The sequence below is a fragment of the Toxorhynchites rutilus genome, unplaced genomic scaffold, assembly GCF_029784135.1.
Source record: "Toxorhynchites rutilus septentrionalis strain SRP unplaced genomic scaffold, ASM2978413v1 HiC_scaffold_347, whole genome shotgun sequence".
In the NCBI taxonomy this organism is placed as follows: domain Eukaryota; kingdom Metazoa; phylum Arthropoda; class Insecta; order Diptera; family Culicidae; genus Toxorhynchites; species Toxorhynchites rutilus.
The window spans coordinates 1-15398 of record NW_026599924.1 but is presented as its reverse complement, the minus strand read 5'-3'; the positions used below and the strand labels follow the sequence as shown (position 1 = coordinate 15398).

The 15398-nt window shown below is 35.3% G+C and overlaps 5 protein-coding genes across 5 annotated transcripts; 3 read left to right on the top strand and 2 right to left on the bottom strand.

Annotated features, from left to right (window-relative positions):
* Positions 1-491: 491 nt before the first annotated feature.
* LOC129782021 (histone H2B-like) lies at positions 492-871 on the bottom strand. The gene has a single exon (XM_055789505.1). It carries the CDS (start codon positions 864-866, stop codon positions 492-494), a length of 375 nt encoding a protein of 124 aa, XP_055645480.1. The 5' UTR covers positions 867-871.
* Positions 872-1092: 221 nt separating this feature from the next.
* LOC129782022 (histone H2A) lies at positions 1093-2307 on the top strand. The gene has a single exon (XM_055789506.1). It carries the CDS (start codon positions 1125-1127, stop codon positions 1497-1499), a length of 375 nt encoding a protein of 124 aa, XP_055645481.1. The 5' UTR covers positions 1093-1124; the 3' UTR covers positions 1500-2307.
* A 9633-nt stretch (positions 2308-11940) lies between these two features.
* Positions 11941-12725, top strand: LOC129782025 (histone H1B-like). Its single transcript, XM_055789510.1, has one exon. The coding sequence runs from the start codon at positions 11973-11975 to the stop codon at positions 12651-12653; it is 681 nt and encodes a 226-aa protein (XP_055645485.1). The 5' UTR covers positions 11941-11972; the 3' UTR covers positions 12654-12725.
* A 697-nt stretch (positions 12726-13422) lies between these two features.
* LOC129782024 (histone H4) lies at positions 13423-14005 on the bottom strand. The gene has a single exon (XM_055789509.1). It carries the CDS (start codon positions 13960-13962, stop codon positions 13651-13653), a length of 312 nt encoding a protein of 103 aa, XP_055645484.1. The 5' UTR covers positions 13963-14005; the 3' UTR covers positions 13423-13650.
* A 162-nt stretch (positions 14006-14167) lies between these two features.
* Positions 14168-14663, top strand: LOC129782023 (histone H3). The gene has a single exon (XM_055789508.1). It carries the CDS (start codon positions 14230-14232, stop codon positions 14638-14640), a length of 411 nt encoding a protein of 136 aa, XP_055645483.1. The 5' UTR covers positions 14168-14229; the 3' UTR covers positions 14641-14663.
* Positions 14664-15398: the final 735 nt, after the last annotated feature.

Genomic DNA, 15398 nt, shown 5'->3' with positions numbered 1-15398 from the left:
AGCAATTTTACTATATTTTGATTCGACTTCTCGTGCTATTTGAAAAGGACACTTCAAAGAAGTAGTCTCGAAATAACTCAACTCCCCGTCATCACTAATAAACTTTAATATGCCATGAGAGGGGACATCCGAGTGATATACTGGAATTACGACGTTCCATGAGAATGGACAGTCGAGATTAAAGGGCAACAAGTTTCAGTTATCAAATTCACTCGATGCATTATACATTCTGCACACAATGATCACATCATTCTCAAAACGTACTTCACAATAAATCGTATTACATTAAATTGTTATATCGAGCCATTTTGGACACCTTTTGTGATATTACTTTTCAGAAACTTTCGAGCAATGAAAGCGGAGTGTTCGCACGAGAAGCGACTTGTTATAATAACACCAATAAATGATTGAAAAATTGTATTTTGAACTCTTTAACCTAAATTTTGTGGCCCTGAGAAGGGCCGTTTTTTTCATATTGTAGAATTCAGAATTTACTTGGAGCTGGTATACTTTGTGACGGCTTTGGTTCCTTCGGAGACAGCGTGTTTGGCCAATTCTCCTGGTAGCAATAAACGAACTGCGGTTTGAATTTCACGAGAAGTTATAGTTGATCGCTTGTTGTAATGCGCTAAACGAGATGATTCAGCGGCGATGCGTTCGAAAATATCATTCACAAAGCTGTTCATGATACTCATGGCTTTGGATGATATACCCGTGTCAGGATGGACTTGTTTCAACACTTTGTAAATGTAGATAGCGTAGCTTTCCTTCCTGCGGACCTTCTTCTTTTTCTTGTCGGTCTTGGTAATACTTTTCTGAGCCTTTCCGGACTTCTTCGCTGCCTTTCCACTGGTTTTAGGAGCCATTGCTACGTTTTAACGCTTTCACTGTTCGAGAGGAACTAATGTTGAAAGCAAGGGAAACATCATGTTATATGCACAGTCAGGGTGGAATGTATGCCCGTCCCCTTATGTTTATGATGCCATTTCATTATATTCGTAGCACTGCCTGAGTGAAAAACTAATAATGGCAGAGTTAGTATAAAAGAGGGTTCGCTTACTGAAAATTTTCATCAGTACAGTTTCGCTTTGCTCGTGAATAACTTCATAATTATATAACAAAAAATGTCTGGACGTGGTAAAGGAGGAAAAGTTAAGGGAAAGGCAAAGTCCCGTTCAAATCGTGCTGGATTGCAGTTCCCAGTGGGTCGTATCCATCGTCTGCTCAGGAAGGGAAACTACGCCGAACGTGTTGGAGCTGGAGCTCCTGTTTACTTGGCAGCAGTGATGGAATATTTGGCAGCTGAAGTGTTGGAGTTGGCAGGAAATGCCGCTCGTGACAACAAGAAGACCAGAATTATCCCACGTCATCTGCAGCTGGCTATTCGTAATGACGAAGAATTGAATAAGCTGCTGTCGGGTGTAACTATAGCTCAAGGCGGAGTTTTGCCCAACATCCAAGCTGTCCTGCTACCCAAGAAGACCGAGAAGAAAGCTTAAATCAACAACGACATGGAACTGCACCAAAATCGAGAACCCAACCGTCCTTTTCAGGACGACAACAAATTTCTAATAAAGAGTTACATTGATTGGTTTTCTAAAAATCAATCCACAGCAATCTCCAAGGAGAGCATCTGTTTCCAAACCGATATGAGTGAATCATTTCACCGAGCTCGGAATATTACCCTGTTGAGCCCAACCGAGGCCGGAGACCGACAATGGACCTTTTCTTTCTAACCCACGTAAGTCCCTGCAGATCGATAGTGGACTTTTCTAAAAATCGATTTCTGACTTATGCTTTCTAAATATGCTTAGCTTTCTCCTGATTAATTCTAGCTAATAATCATAAGTTCAATGTTTTAAACTATTGCAAAGCATCAGCTCACAACGAGGAATGTTTCAAACACTGCTTCGAAATGAAATCGAATCTCGGTTAATCAAATCGATAAAGGCAAGCAGTATTATTATACGAGTAGAATGTAGCAGAAATGGGTAATACATGCTCGTTTTACTCAGGTAGTTGAGATGGGCCAAATTACCAGGTATACCAGCTGCTAAAAAACTACATTTCCAGAATTTTCTTTCCTTCCATGCATACATCCTTCGCCACGTTGCCATGAATAAGATCAGGATGGGAAGCAAAGGATAATGATTGAAGTACCATTCTCATAAAAAAAAAAAAAAATCACCAGCAATTCACACTTCCAATGATAACATTGTGTCGAGCTCCGGACCTAGTACTGAATCTCATACAAGACTCGTTAAACAGCTTTGCCTTTCAGTCCTTCCGTCGATAGTGCAGAAAAGCCAAACCACACGATACATCAGAGTTGCTGGATGTTATCAAAGTTTTATCGATTATTTTGTAACAAAAGTAACATAGAAATACTGAAAATTGTGATTTTGGGTAGCTTTTACCTTGTGTACACGGTTTAAAAGTAATTGAAGAGCGTCGTGTCGAAACTGGCTGTTATTCAGCTGATTTGGCGTGAAATCGCTCCATACGTTACTGCAGGTTAACGAAGTTCGACAGAATATAAAATTTTGAACTAATTGTATTTTCTCGTTTTTTTTATTTATTGAAAGCTGTCAATATACATAAATAACATCGATTAATTTTAAGGTTATTGTATATTGAAATCTATCTATGTAATTGAATATTTTCTGCAATCAAACGATTTCTGCAAACTGAAATCAAAGCTTTTAATTTGGCGTTCCTATTCATGCTGTTAAATAGGCAAAGGGCCTGGCTGAGTATGGAAATTAAAAGTGCCCCCAAACCAAATCACCCACTTTATGGAAAATGTTGTATAGGATACAAAATAAGAAATTTTGAGTATTTTTTGCCTCTATGAGATTCACCATGGAATCTATAGTAAGAAACGTTCTTATCAAGTTTTTGCATCTTACTATGGTGTATCGAGAAATAATATCAAAATAATTTTTTATCAAAAATTTAAGTACCAAAAAATAACATTTATGTAATATTGATTTTTTTTTAATTTATAGATTCAGTACTGCTCTAATTCGTATTCAAATGTTTTTCTACGCGTTTTCTAGATATGTGTGATTTTTTTCAGAAGTTTAACTGTGTGGCGCGATACATAAAATATATATTTATAAATTTTTCGTTTTTTTAGAATTCTGAGAATCTGTACTGGTTTAATCTCTTTTTAGATGTTTGCGATTTTTTTTTTAGAAAATTTTAAGTACTGCGCAGTACAAAAATATGCAATTTTTTTTTTTATTTCTATATTGTTGTCTAGTATTTTTTCATTTGGAAAATGAAAATGTTGTATACGGTACAAAATTTCAAAAAATAAATTATTATTCTGAATACCTATACTCAAAACTCAAGCCTATTGAGAATGAAAAAATGGAAATGAAAGATACTCAACACGCACAGTACTGTTTTGAAATGTGTTCGTACGTGTTTTTTTATTTATTATTTGTTTCATAATGTAGCGAGGTTAAAATGAGGAAACAAAAGTACGTTCAATACTTTTTATTTATATGAAATAGATGATTAATAAAATCGTGGATATCAATTCATAATACTAAACAATTCCAAATCTGATCGATTTAAAGAATTATCTAATTTCGCATAAAAAAAAAATCGATGGTAATTTTATCATAGTAAGATGTACTACGAGTATTTTTACATATTTTCTTTTTCAAGCAACAAAAAACAACGTTTTAGCCATAGCTCTTATTGTGAACCATATAGATGTTATATTCAAAAATAACATCTAATTTTCTAATTCGCAACAATACTTTCCATAGCGCTGGTGATAAGGTTTGGGACTCTTTTACGAATACGGAATACGCACATACAATTTTAGGATTTTAACCAATTAAAAAAAATAGAAAATTACTGAAATAGAAATAAGAAAAAATATTTAAAAAAAAATAATTAGATATTTTCGTACCGCGCAGTTATCAAAATATTCTGAAAAAGACATACACGAACAAATAAACATAAATACTTATATATGAATTTGACCTTTTTTTTGCACCACATATTATCACACATATCTAAAAAGGTGTAGAAACGCATTTAAATACGAATTAGAGTAGTACTGAATCTCTGAATAAAGAAAATTTCAATATTTCAAGATTTTTCGATACACCATAGTAAGACGCACTTTCATTTTTTTCCAGTAATTTTTATCTCGAAGCTATCGAGAATAGTGTGCAAAAAAATGAAAAGTACGCTTTTTACCACAGATTTTATGGTGAACCTCATATCATTTCTTATTTGGTACCCTACACAATATTTTCCATAATGCGGGTGATTTGGTTTGGGGACAGTTTTTATTTCCATACCCAGCTAAGCTTTTGAATTTAAAAAATGTAGTGCAGCTAAGAACGACACTCAACAAAAAATGGATTCGATTTCTATCCTGAAGCAAATATCAATACAGACTATATCTTCTACATTTTCCGTGCTCGAAGAACAACCAGTATTGCAACTGGATAAATATTACATTTCTTTCAGTCTGATAATCATGTTCAGAAATCTTGAGTTAAGCATTACGTTTGATGTTATTAACTGACCGAAAAAAAAAGTGGGAAGAAGAAATGATTTTTGTTGTCGGCTAATAAAAAATAAATAGATAAGAATATAAAAATAGAGTAACAACATAAAAAAATTCAATTGCTTTGTATGGAAGTTTGTGCTAAGTATCCGAAGCTTCAATATAATTCGGCCAGATCACGAGCAGCCATCATGCACAAAAATAGATTTTATTGAATTAAGATAATTTAATTGATAGCACACACACACACACACACACTTTCTCACGCTCGCACTCACCTGATGTGACTTCTCGCCCAGTGCCCAGCTTCTCATCACCCGTTGGTGGTCAGGCTCTTAGTGCCGTCGGTCTTCCTTCGTCGTCGCTTACTTTCGTGCACTTCTCTCCCGTTCAATTCCAACCAATATTTCTTTCCAACACTATTTCTATTCACAACAATTTCTTCATCTTTCCAAACTATTATCTCCGTTTAACCACTTTATTTTCTTCTTCTTTTCTTTTTAGGAAGCCGTTTTGTTACCTTCCAATTTTTCATGTTCCACACCGCGAACTTTCACCATTTTATACATCGCGTGTACAACTAAATTTGCTTTTTTACACAAACCATATCTCAGCGACTTGTGTCGCACAGGATTCCCGACCTGCGCCACTTAGAGTCAGAGCAACAGACACGCTTCCCGATAACTCACGCACTTTTGTTACAAATCACCGTTGGCCAATCATTTTCATTTCTTGGTCGTTCACCGGGAACTTTGCGACCAAATATCCGTACACTTTTGCTAAATGCACCGAAGTTAGCTAGTATCGCTGATATTTTCCGGCGGATCGTCGGCAATGAAGGCTAGGCCGGATCGTGCATCGAAATCAACACTGCCAAATTAAACACCGATTTGGAGAAAACGGATGTAATCCGTCCGTCCGTGCTGGTGCGGTGGTAACTGATCAAGTCCCCCGTTTCTCCCGTTTTGCTCACTGTGTTTCTCTGACTTCCTTGGTGCTGCCGCTATTGACTTGAATTGACATCCGTGTTTGGGAAACTCCCTGCGCTCGTTTCGAATCGCTGTTGAGAAAACATTTAGCGTGTTCTTAATTCATGTTTGAAACAATCTTAAATTTCTCTGTTACAGTTCACACGTCCTTACCAGAATCTTGTTTATTACTCACTTGGATATTCTAGGTACCATTCGAAGGCCGTTTCCTATTGAAATCGGTCACCGATTTGGTGCAATTTGACCGAAATACTGATGGTAAGCCTTTTCAAGTACCAACACAACACTAATTTTGCGACTTAAATGTAATGTTAAGGAACAGGAACAGTTTCCGGATCTATTGATACCAAATCCGAATATTTACTCAATAACGGATCATCTTCATCCAAACTTTGGTGCATTTTTTTAAATAATATGCGCAGCAAATATTGTATATCTAATATTTATTTGAGCAGCCACTACAAAATGGCGGATTACATATTTTCTCAGAACCCCATAAATATGGGTATCAAATCAAAGGTCTTGACTAGTAGAACACAGACATTCAAGATAAATGCAAATCCAAATTGTCCGCCACCACCAGATGGCGCCATATATAGTTTTTTCACAACCCCATCAATATGGGTATCAAATGATAGGGCTTGACTAGTAGAATACAGTTATTTATGGAAAATGCAAATCTAAGAAGGCGGCCACTACAAAATGGCGGATTACATATTTTCTCAGAACCTCATCAATATGGATATCAAATGAAAGGGATTGACTAGTATAACATAGTTATTTATGGGAAATACAAATCCACCACAAGATGGCGATGGCGACAAGATGGATATTCATCGGAATATTTTGATGATGTACTGTATTCTATTAGTCAAATCATTTCATTTGATACCAATATTGAGAGGATTTCAAAAAAAAACATAGTCGACCATTTCGTGGCGGTGACCTTTAGGTATTTATGTTGTTCATAATGTAGTGTATTCTCCAAGTCAAGCCATTCAGCCAATTTTTAGCGGCGGCCAAATTGAATTTTTTCAAGATCAAGGAATACGCAGTTTTATAATGGCAGTAAAATTAAAGGTAATTTCAGATCAATCAGTGATCAGGAACGGGGTCCAATTTCAATCAATGTGGGACAATCCTACAAACACTCAAGCATACAAACAAACAGGACAAGCTGAATGAAACTATTGAAAAAGTAATTGTTTATTTGGGAACTGCGGCCATCTTGGACATTGATTTTTAATGATCTACTGTGTTCTACCAGTCGAGCACATTCAATTGATACCCATATTGATGGGGCTTTGAAAGAAAAAATATGGCGCCATCTTGTGGTGGAGACCATTTTGGATTTGCATTTTTTCATAAATAACTGTGTTCTACTAGTCAATCCCTTTCATTTGATACCCATATTGTTGGGGTTCTCAGAAAATATGTAATTCGCCATTTTGTAGCGGCCGCCATCTTGGTTTTGAATTTTTCATAAATAACTGTATTCTACTAGTCAAGGCCTTTGATTGCCATTGTTTTTTCATATGCCATATTTCATATAGCCAAATTTATGGGGTTTTGAGAAAACCCATATTGATAGGATTTTGAGAAAATATGTCCATAATCCGCCATTTTGTACCGGCCGCCATCTTGGATTTTCAAGATCACGGAATACGCAGTTTTATAATGACATCCGAGATAAAGATGTGTTCCAAATTTCAGATCAAACGGTTAACAGAAAGAGGGTTAAATTTCTATCAATGTGATACAGCGCTATAGACAACGTTATAGCGCTATAGACAACGTTACAGAGTTACAAAGTCACAAAAATACAAACATGTCCAAGCTAGATAAAACCGTTCAATAAATAAGTGCAAATCATAATAATATTACGTTTACCGAGAGAAAATTCTTTGTTTTGTGATTATCCGGAGTGAAAAAAAAATTAATACTCCGGATAATCGAGTCCGACCTGTATTTGACGTTTAGAGCAATTGCAAATGAAATCGACAAATGACATAACATGAGTATTTTTGATTGGAAATATTTTTTTTAAATATCTCGAGAATGGCTGCATTTAGAATGAGATTAAGAATGACCTTTTTTGTTTCAAATCACATCAGATGTTCATCAGAAGTTTGTCAAAAATAGTTTTACCATCTTGGATTATTTTTTTTCTCCATGACTTCTATTTTATATGAAAAAATAAAAATAAAAATAAAAAATACGTATTTTAGATGTTGCAAACTAAAGTTTTTTTTGTAAATAGAAAAAAAAATACTATTTTTTTCTCAGTGTATATTTTTTCACGTTTCACGATGTTATGCATCATCTATATATATATATATATATATATATATATATATATATATATATATATATATATATATATATATATATATATATATATATTTATATATATATATATATATATATATATATATATATATATATATATATATATATATATATATATATATATATATATATATATATATATATATATATATATATATATATATATATATATATATTTATATATATATATATATATATATATATATATATATATATATATATATATATATATATATATATATATATATATATATATATATATATATATATATATATTTTTTTTCATATATATATATATATATATATATATATATATAAAAATGGATTTCTGTCTGTCTGTCTGATTCTTATGGACTCGGAAACTACTGAACCGATCGACATGAAAATTGGTATGTTGGGGTTTTTTGGGGCCGGGGAAGGTTTTCATGACAGTTTGAGACTCCTCCCCCCTCTCTAATGGGGGCTGTCATACAAATGAAACACAAATTTCTGCATAACTCGAAAACTAATCAAGAAAATACCAAATTAGGCATGTGAAGGTTTCAAGGGACATAACAGGTTTCTATGGTGAATAGACACTCCTCCTGTTTCACTGAGAGGGGAGGGGGCTGCCATACAAATGAAGCATACATTTCCGCATAATTCAAGAACTAATCAAGCAAACGGAACTAAATTTGGCATGTGGAGGTATTATGGGGAAGAAACATTTCTAAGGTGGTTCGACACTCCTCTTAGGGTGGGCTGTCATATAAACGAAAAACAAATTTCTAAGAAACAGTAAAATCAGAGAGATGTTTTCCCCTTTTTATGTTATGATTTTCCAAATCTAACCGGTGGTCAAAAAATCATTTTACCCGTTTTTCCAAAAATCATAACTTTTGAATGTTTGAATGTTATGTCCAATTAAAGCCAAATAGTTTATAGTGCCACATTTGCGATTAAACTGGATTTTAGTCGCATAGATCTAGTATATTCGCACAGAAATATTGCAAAAAGACTGAAAACATGTAAACTTTGAAAAGTTATAACTCAAAAACGAAAAAAAAAACCTTTTTGATTTTTAGAATATGTTATGTAAAACATCCTTAATTTTCAAGAAAAAATAAAAAAATAGCGCACTTGATCTATAAAAAGCAAATACAATCAATAATCACGAAAACAAAATCCAATTTTATCGCAGGTGTAATATTTTTTCAAAGGAGACTAGCTTCTTGACTTCAATTTCATGTATCGACCATATCGAGAAAAAATGGGAAAACCGATTTTTCAAATCGAACCATCGGTTAGATTTGAAAATTCATAAGGTGAAAACAAAACAAAAATACATCTCTGATTTTAAGATATGTTATGTAAAACATTCTCAGCTTTCAAGAAAAAATATAAAAATATATAGCGCAGGAAAAAAAGGAACAGGAAAAAAAACAAATACAATCGATAATTACGAAGAACAATTCAAATATTTTGTAAGCGGGTTTTTTAATGAACAGGTGATTGATTTTAAATTTTTGACTTTGATTGACTTTAAATTGAATCGAAATGGTCACCCTAACGAAATAATAAAAAAATACGAGTCTAATATCTTGCGATAAGAAACAAAACTACCACTTCCATGAGATTCTGAGAACCACTGAATCGGTTTGGCATCGAATTGACTGTATTAAAATATGACACCATTGTTTGTCTCAATTTTCATTCAAAATTTTCTTTATCACTTGGAGAAAACTGAATGCTTTATTACAGTAATTTTCAACCGGTGGGGAATTTAGTCTTTAAAAGGGGGGAATTCTGCAAGGGACTATTGTACATTTACTTCGCTTTGAATTTGACAATGATTAACAAAAATTACTACAAAAACTTTATTGGATACGCTAAAATTTGCGATCCTCGGCAAACATTTCTAAATCTGGAATGTAATGTTCGATTGAACAACTTCACAATGTTTCAAAGACTTTCGTCAAAGAATGATGATGGAACAGACGACGAAACAGTACAGAAGACCATTAAAAAGAAAATTGTACAGCATTTGTCAAGATTTTTTACAACAAGTTAAACTTGAAACATGTGATATCATGTTTCATGTAACCATGTCAAATAACAAGATTTGGACATGGTTTGAATCCCCTTTCGACTGGCAGTGACGAAAGTTTCGGATCAATTTTAGAACAAAATCATCGATCTGCATTATTGTTACGAGTATTGTTGTCTAGTGTGTAGTATTTATGTGAATCTGGATTTCCTACAATGCTGCTGATGGAAAGAAAACACCGTAACAGAGTGGATATCGAAGATGACATGAGTTGTGCTTTTTGACAACGTGCTCAAGAATTATGATTTTGGCGGAAATCATTCAGACGCAGGTGTCATACTGACTTTATATACCTTTTTTGTAGTCAGATACAAGTACAGAATCATATTTGTTGCGAATATAACTTGAAAGCCGTTTGTATTCATTCATTATTTTACTGATATGCTACAGACTTTCTTACAAAATACTGATAGGGGGAAGAACTGGGATTAATCTTCGTCAAAAGTGGAAAGGAGCAGAAAAGGTTGAAAACCACTGCTCTATTACATAGGATATTTATTATATACGGAATGGATAACTCTCATCCATGATTTTTATTTTTTAAATGTGTTTATCCTTCTCCAAAATACATGTACACAAGTTTACTTTTCAAATTTCGATTCGAATTATGCGTGATACGGATAAGCCAGATCTGAGCTTTCAGTTTTACCAGGATGATGTGTTGGATTTGTTACCGTTTATCTGCGCAGTCGGGTAATTACCTGTATTGAATTAGGATCTCACAGTTGGGTAATTGAAATGTACGTTTTGTCGCGAGTACAAATCTTGAGCTTTGTCGTTCCATATGAGCTGCCTGTTGAACAGACTAAGCAGATGAAGAATTAAGGTAGTTAAAGTTGGAATTGTGGAATGTGAGTTGTTGTCGAAGGACTGAACAAGATAAAACTAATAAATTGATTTCAAACATGCTGCTATTGACTATTCGAATGAACCCATTGGAGAGTTGTCTTTGGAAAGCTAGCTTATATTGAAATAATATTTCACTTACGAGTGGCAAAAAAAACGGAAATAGTCTAACGTTGGTATAGTAAAAACGATGACAGAAAGAAAAAAAAATTAATAGCGGAAACATTCAACAGATGAAATGAAAAATTCAGAAGCACAGCTATGGTTTTTTTCAACTTTCAATTTTAGGTTATACTGGTTTGGAGTCAACATATGAATAACATACAAATTCACCAAATCATAGGGTACATGTAAACATTATAAACATCATGATGATTTTTAAAATTTTAAATGATTTTAAATAAATAAAATATTTTTGATCTGTACAGTTTGGGATTTTGTAGCAGAATATCGATAACACAAATGTTGGCAAACAGTTTGTATTACCAATCCATCCTCGGAACGTGAATCGTAACTACGAATATGATTGTACGAATAATGATGATATTTTCTCTAAAAGTATTCAAATTTCTTTCATTTCACAGAACAAATTTAAATAATGGTAACAATTTTGTATGGGTATATTGAGTCATATGAAAGCGAACGGAAATCAAAAAGTGCCTGAGCTGCTCCGATGGCAGCAAAGTTTAGATGAAAATACTTCGCTGTGTTGATGAAGAAACATACAATTTTGGTATCAAATGATCGGGGAAATGTTGCTCTTCTTTACAAACAACTTTTTATCGTCGTTTTACTTTTGTAATAACACAATTTTACACATTTTCAGTATTGTGTTAATAGTTCTGATACATACTATGCACATTACCGGAAAATTGTTGCGAAACGAGAAGTGATTTTTAACATCAGACAACTCTGAATGTTAGCTAGATTATCATAGCGTGCAATGAAAAGCGTATAACGTTATTTTGTGCGAATTAGGACAAAGAAAATTACCATGTCTTAAAATATGAATTTCAAAAACGCAAAAGATTTTCTCAACAACGAATTGAAACGAACGCACTGAGTTTCCCTAACACAGATGTCAATTTCGAGCACAAGTGGCGACACAGAGCGCACCATGGAATTCAGCATTTCGTTGAAACATAGTAGTGAAATACAGTGAAAAATGGCCGATACAGCTACTGAAGTCGTTACCGCAGCATCGGTTGCCGCATCTCCAGCCAAGACACCGAAAAAGGCTCGTGCTCCTAAAGGAGAGGGTAAGAAACCGAAAAAGCCAGCCACTCATCCACCAGTGAATGAAATGGTTTTAGCCGCCATCAAGACTTTGAAGGAACGTAATGGATCATCTCTTCAGGCCATCAAGAAGTATATCGGTGCCAATTACAAGTGCGACGTTGCTAAGCTCTCAACTTTCATCAAGAAATCTCTGAAGAGTGGTGTTGAGAAAGGTAGTCTTGTGCAAACCAAAGGAAGTGGAGCATCGGGGTCCTTTAAAATTAAATCTAAGGACAAGACACCTGCGGGCGAGAAGAAACCAAAGAAAACTGCGGCTGGGAAGAAGCCTTCAGGGGAAAAGAAAGTTGCCAAAAAGGCAGCCACTCCCAAAACTGCTGCCGTCAAAAAGCCTAAGGCAGCACCAGCAAAGAAAGCGGTTGAGAAGAAGGCTAAAGCAGCCGTCGCCAAAGTTGCCAAAAAGGCTGGAACCGTGAAAAAAGCGGCCGCTCCCAAACAGAAAGCAACCAAACCATCGAAAACAGCGGCGAAGAAGCCTAAAACTCCAAAACCGAAAAAGGCTGCACCGGCTAAGAAACCCGCTCCGAAGAAAGCCGCCGCCAAGAAGTAAAGTTCAGTCGATTGAAATGATTTAAAAACAAACAGTCCTTCTCAGGACTACAAACACATTGAATCGAAAGAGTAACAAAAGTTTTTCACCTCAAATAATAATTCAAATGATTTTTTTATAACAGTCAATATACATTTTCACACATCTGCATCATGTGTCCAACATTGTACACTATTAAGAATGTTCATATTCTAACGAAACGAGATATGATGGCCAACTGATGATATCGAAAAGCATCAATTGTGTAACAAACTTTACGTCGAGCCTGCATTAGGTTGCGATCACATGAGGTTTTGGTCTAAAATCATTCATAGCCATCGCGATCGTTTTGAGATTACATGTACCCAAGTATAGTTTACAATGATCCCTCATTCGACTCATAATTCACAGACATTCAGTCAACAAATATTGGACTTTTTTTTTGGGTTTGGGTCAATACAACTAAAGTACAACGTGAAATTGTATTTGAATCGTCATCATAAACTAACAGGAAAACCTGTTTTTATGCGTTTCCTCATTCGTGCGACCACTTTTGAGTACTTTTATTATTTGTGTGATTCGAGTTTAGATTTAATAATGAAATCGCACCAAATGGGTCGCACAAATGGGAAATCTGGAAAAAACGAACGCACAAAAAACTGGCTTTCTTGTACCACCAATTGAGAAACGAATCATGATTTTGAACAGTGGTTCCTGCGCAGTAAGCATGCTACACATCTGGAGCGGTTGCGTTCAGTACAGAAGTTTAAAGTTGTTCAATGTTTCGTTTATTTTTCACCACGTCATGTAATAACATTGTATACATTTGTAATATCAATATTTTTCGATAGACGGCGAATGACCTGAAGGGTTAAAGCCGACTGAAATAAATCAAATATTCAATCAATCAATTGAACAGTGGTTCATTTAAAAACGTTACTAATCACTCTTTTAACTGGAAAAATATCGTGGCCCTGAAAAGGGCCGTTTTGTTGAAACCTACGCAAAATTATATCATTTAACCTCCAAATCCGTAGAGAGTACGACCTTGGCGTTTCAAAGCGTACACAACGTCCATTGCGGTAACGGTCTTTCGTTTGGCGTGTTCCGTATAGGTAACAGCATCTCTGATTACGTTTTCCAGGAATACTTTCAGCACTCCACGAGTTTCCTCGTAAATAAGACCGGAAATACGCTTCACTCCTCCACGACGAGCCAAACGACGGATGGCGGGCTTTGTGATACCCTGGATGTTATCACGAAGAACCTTACGATGACGCTTGGCTCCTCCTTTTCCCAGTCCTTTTCCTCCTTTACCACGGCCAGTCATTTTTCTGAATTATTGTATGATGCTTTCCAGTACAAACGATGAATGAAACTGATGTTGTTTTCACCTAGGGGTACCCTCTTTTATATCCGAATGTAAATGTTGTTTCCTTCTTCATCATATTGTCATTCTTCTCTTCTCTGCGTTTTCCTTTTTGTTGCGCATGCGCAAAATGGTAACACGTTTCATATATAAAAGCGAGGGAACGCGTGGAAATTTTTCATTCCAAGAACAACTTTGAAACCGTTAACTCTACTGAAATCGTAAGCAATGGCTCGTACCAAGCAGACCGCTCGTAAATCCACCGGAGGAAAGGCTCCTCGCAAACAGTTGGCCACTAAAGCTGCTCGTAAAAGTGCTCCAGCTACCGGAGGAGTCAAGAAGCCACATCGTTATCGGCCAGGAACCGTCGCTCTGCGTGAAATTCGTCGGTACCAAAAGTCGACTGAATTGTTGATCCGTAAGCTTCCATTCCAACGTTTGGTTCGTGAGATTGCTCAGGATTTTAAGACCGATCTTCGCTTCCAGAGCTCGGCTGTTATGGCTCTGCAGGAAGCAAGTGAAGCTTATCTGGTCGGATTATTCGAAGATACCAATCTGTGTGCCATTCATGCCAAACGAGTGACCATTATGCCGAAAGACATCCAATTGGCTCGTCGTATTCGTGGAGAACGCGCCTAAGTCTGACCTATCTGACCTCATTCTCAAACAAACGGCCCTTTTCAGGGCCACCAATTTATGCGAAAAGAGTTTTAAAAACACGTTTTCAAACTCTGACATTCCATACGCTGTCACAAGTATGAATATATGAAATATGAATAAACCTCTGAGCTTGCTGATAAATGTTACTATAGAAGAATACTTTTGATAATAGAACATGCTTCCACAAATATGATCAATTCTTAATCAGTTCAGAGTTATTCGTTTACAAATGCTCGTATTATTTAGTATCATTTTGGAACCAAGCATCGTATTATAATCACTTCTCGTTGCCGGCGAGCGTTAGTCGAGAATGGATTGTCTTTCTTAAGACAGGTGAAGGAGAAGTAATGGAGTAGTTTTCTTTTCACAAGGGCCCTTCTCAGGACTAGAGACGAATGAACTGCAAAAGTTTAAAGTCTCTAAAAACCCAACAAGGAAGGGATGTACTATAATGATATTGGACTTATGTGACAAACAATATTTTACTTTTTGTAATTTGGTATATTAGGATAAATCTTAAAACACTTTCCAATGTGCATTGCAGGCTGATTAATGCACGGTTGGCAATAATACGTAATAATTTATTGCCCAATCTGGTGTCTCCAAAAGACGTAAATGGACGCGTTCTCGATAAAAATATATCTTAGCAATTTTACTATATTTTGATTCGACTTCTCGTGCTATTTGAAAAGGACACTTCAAAGAAGTAGTCTCGAAATAACTCAACTCCCCGTCAT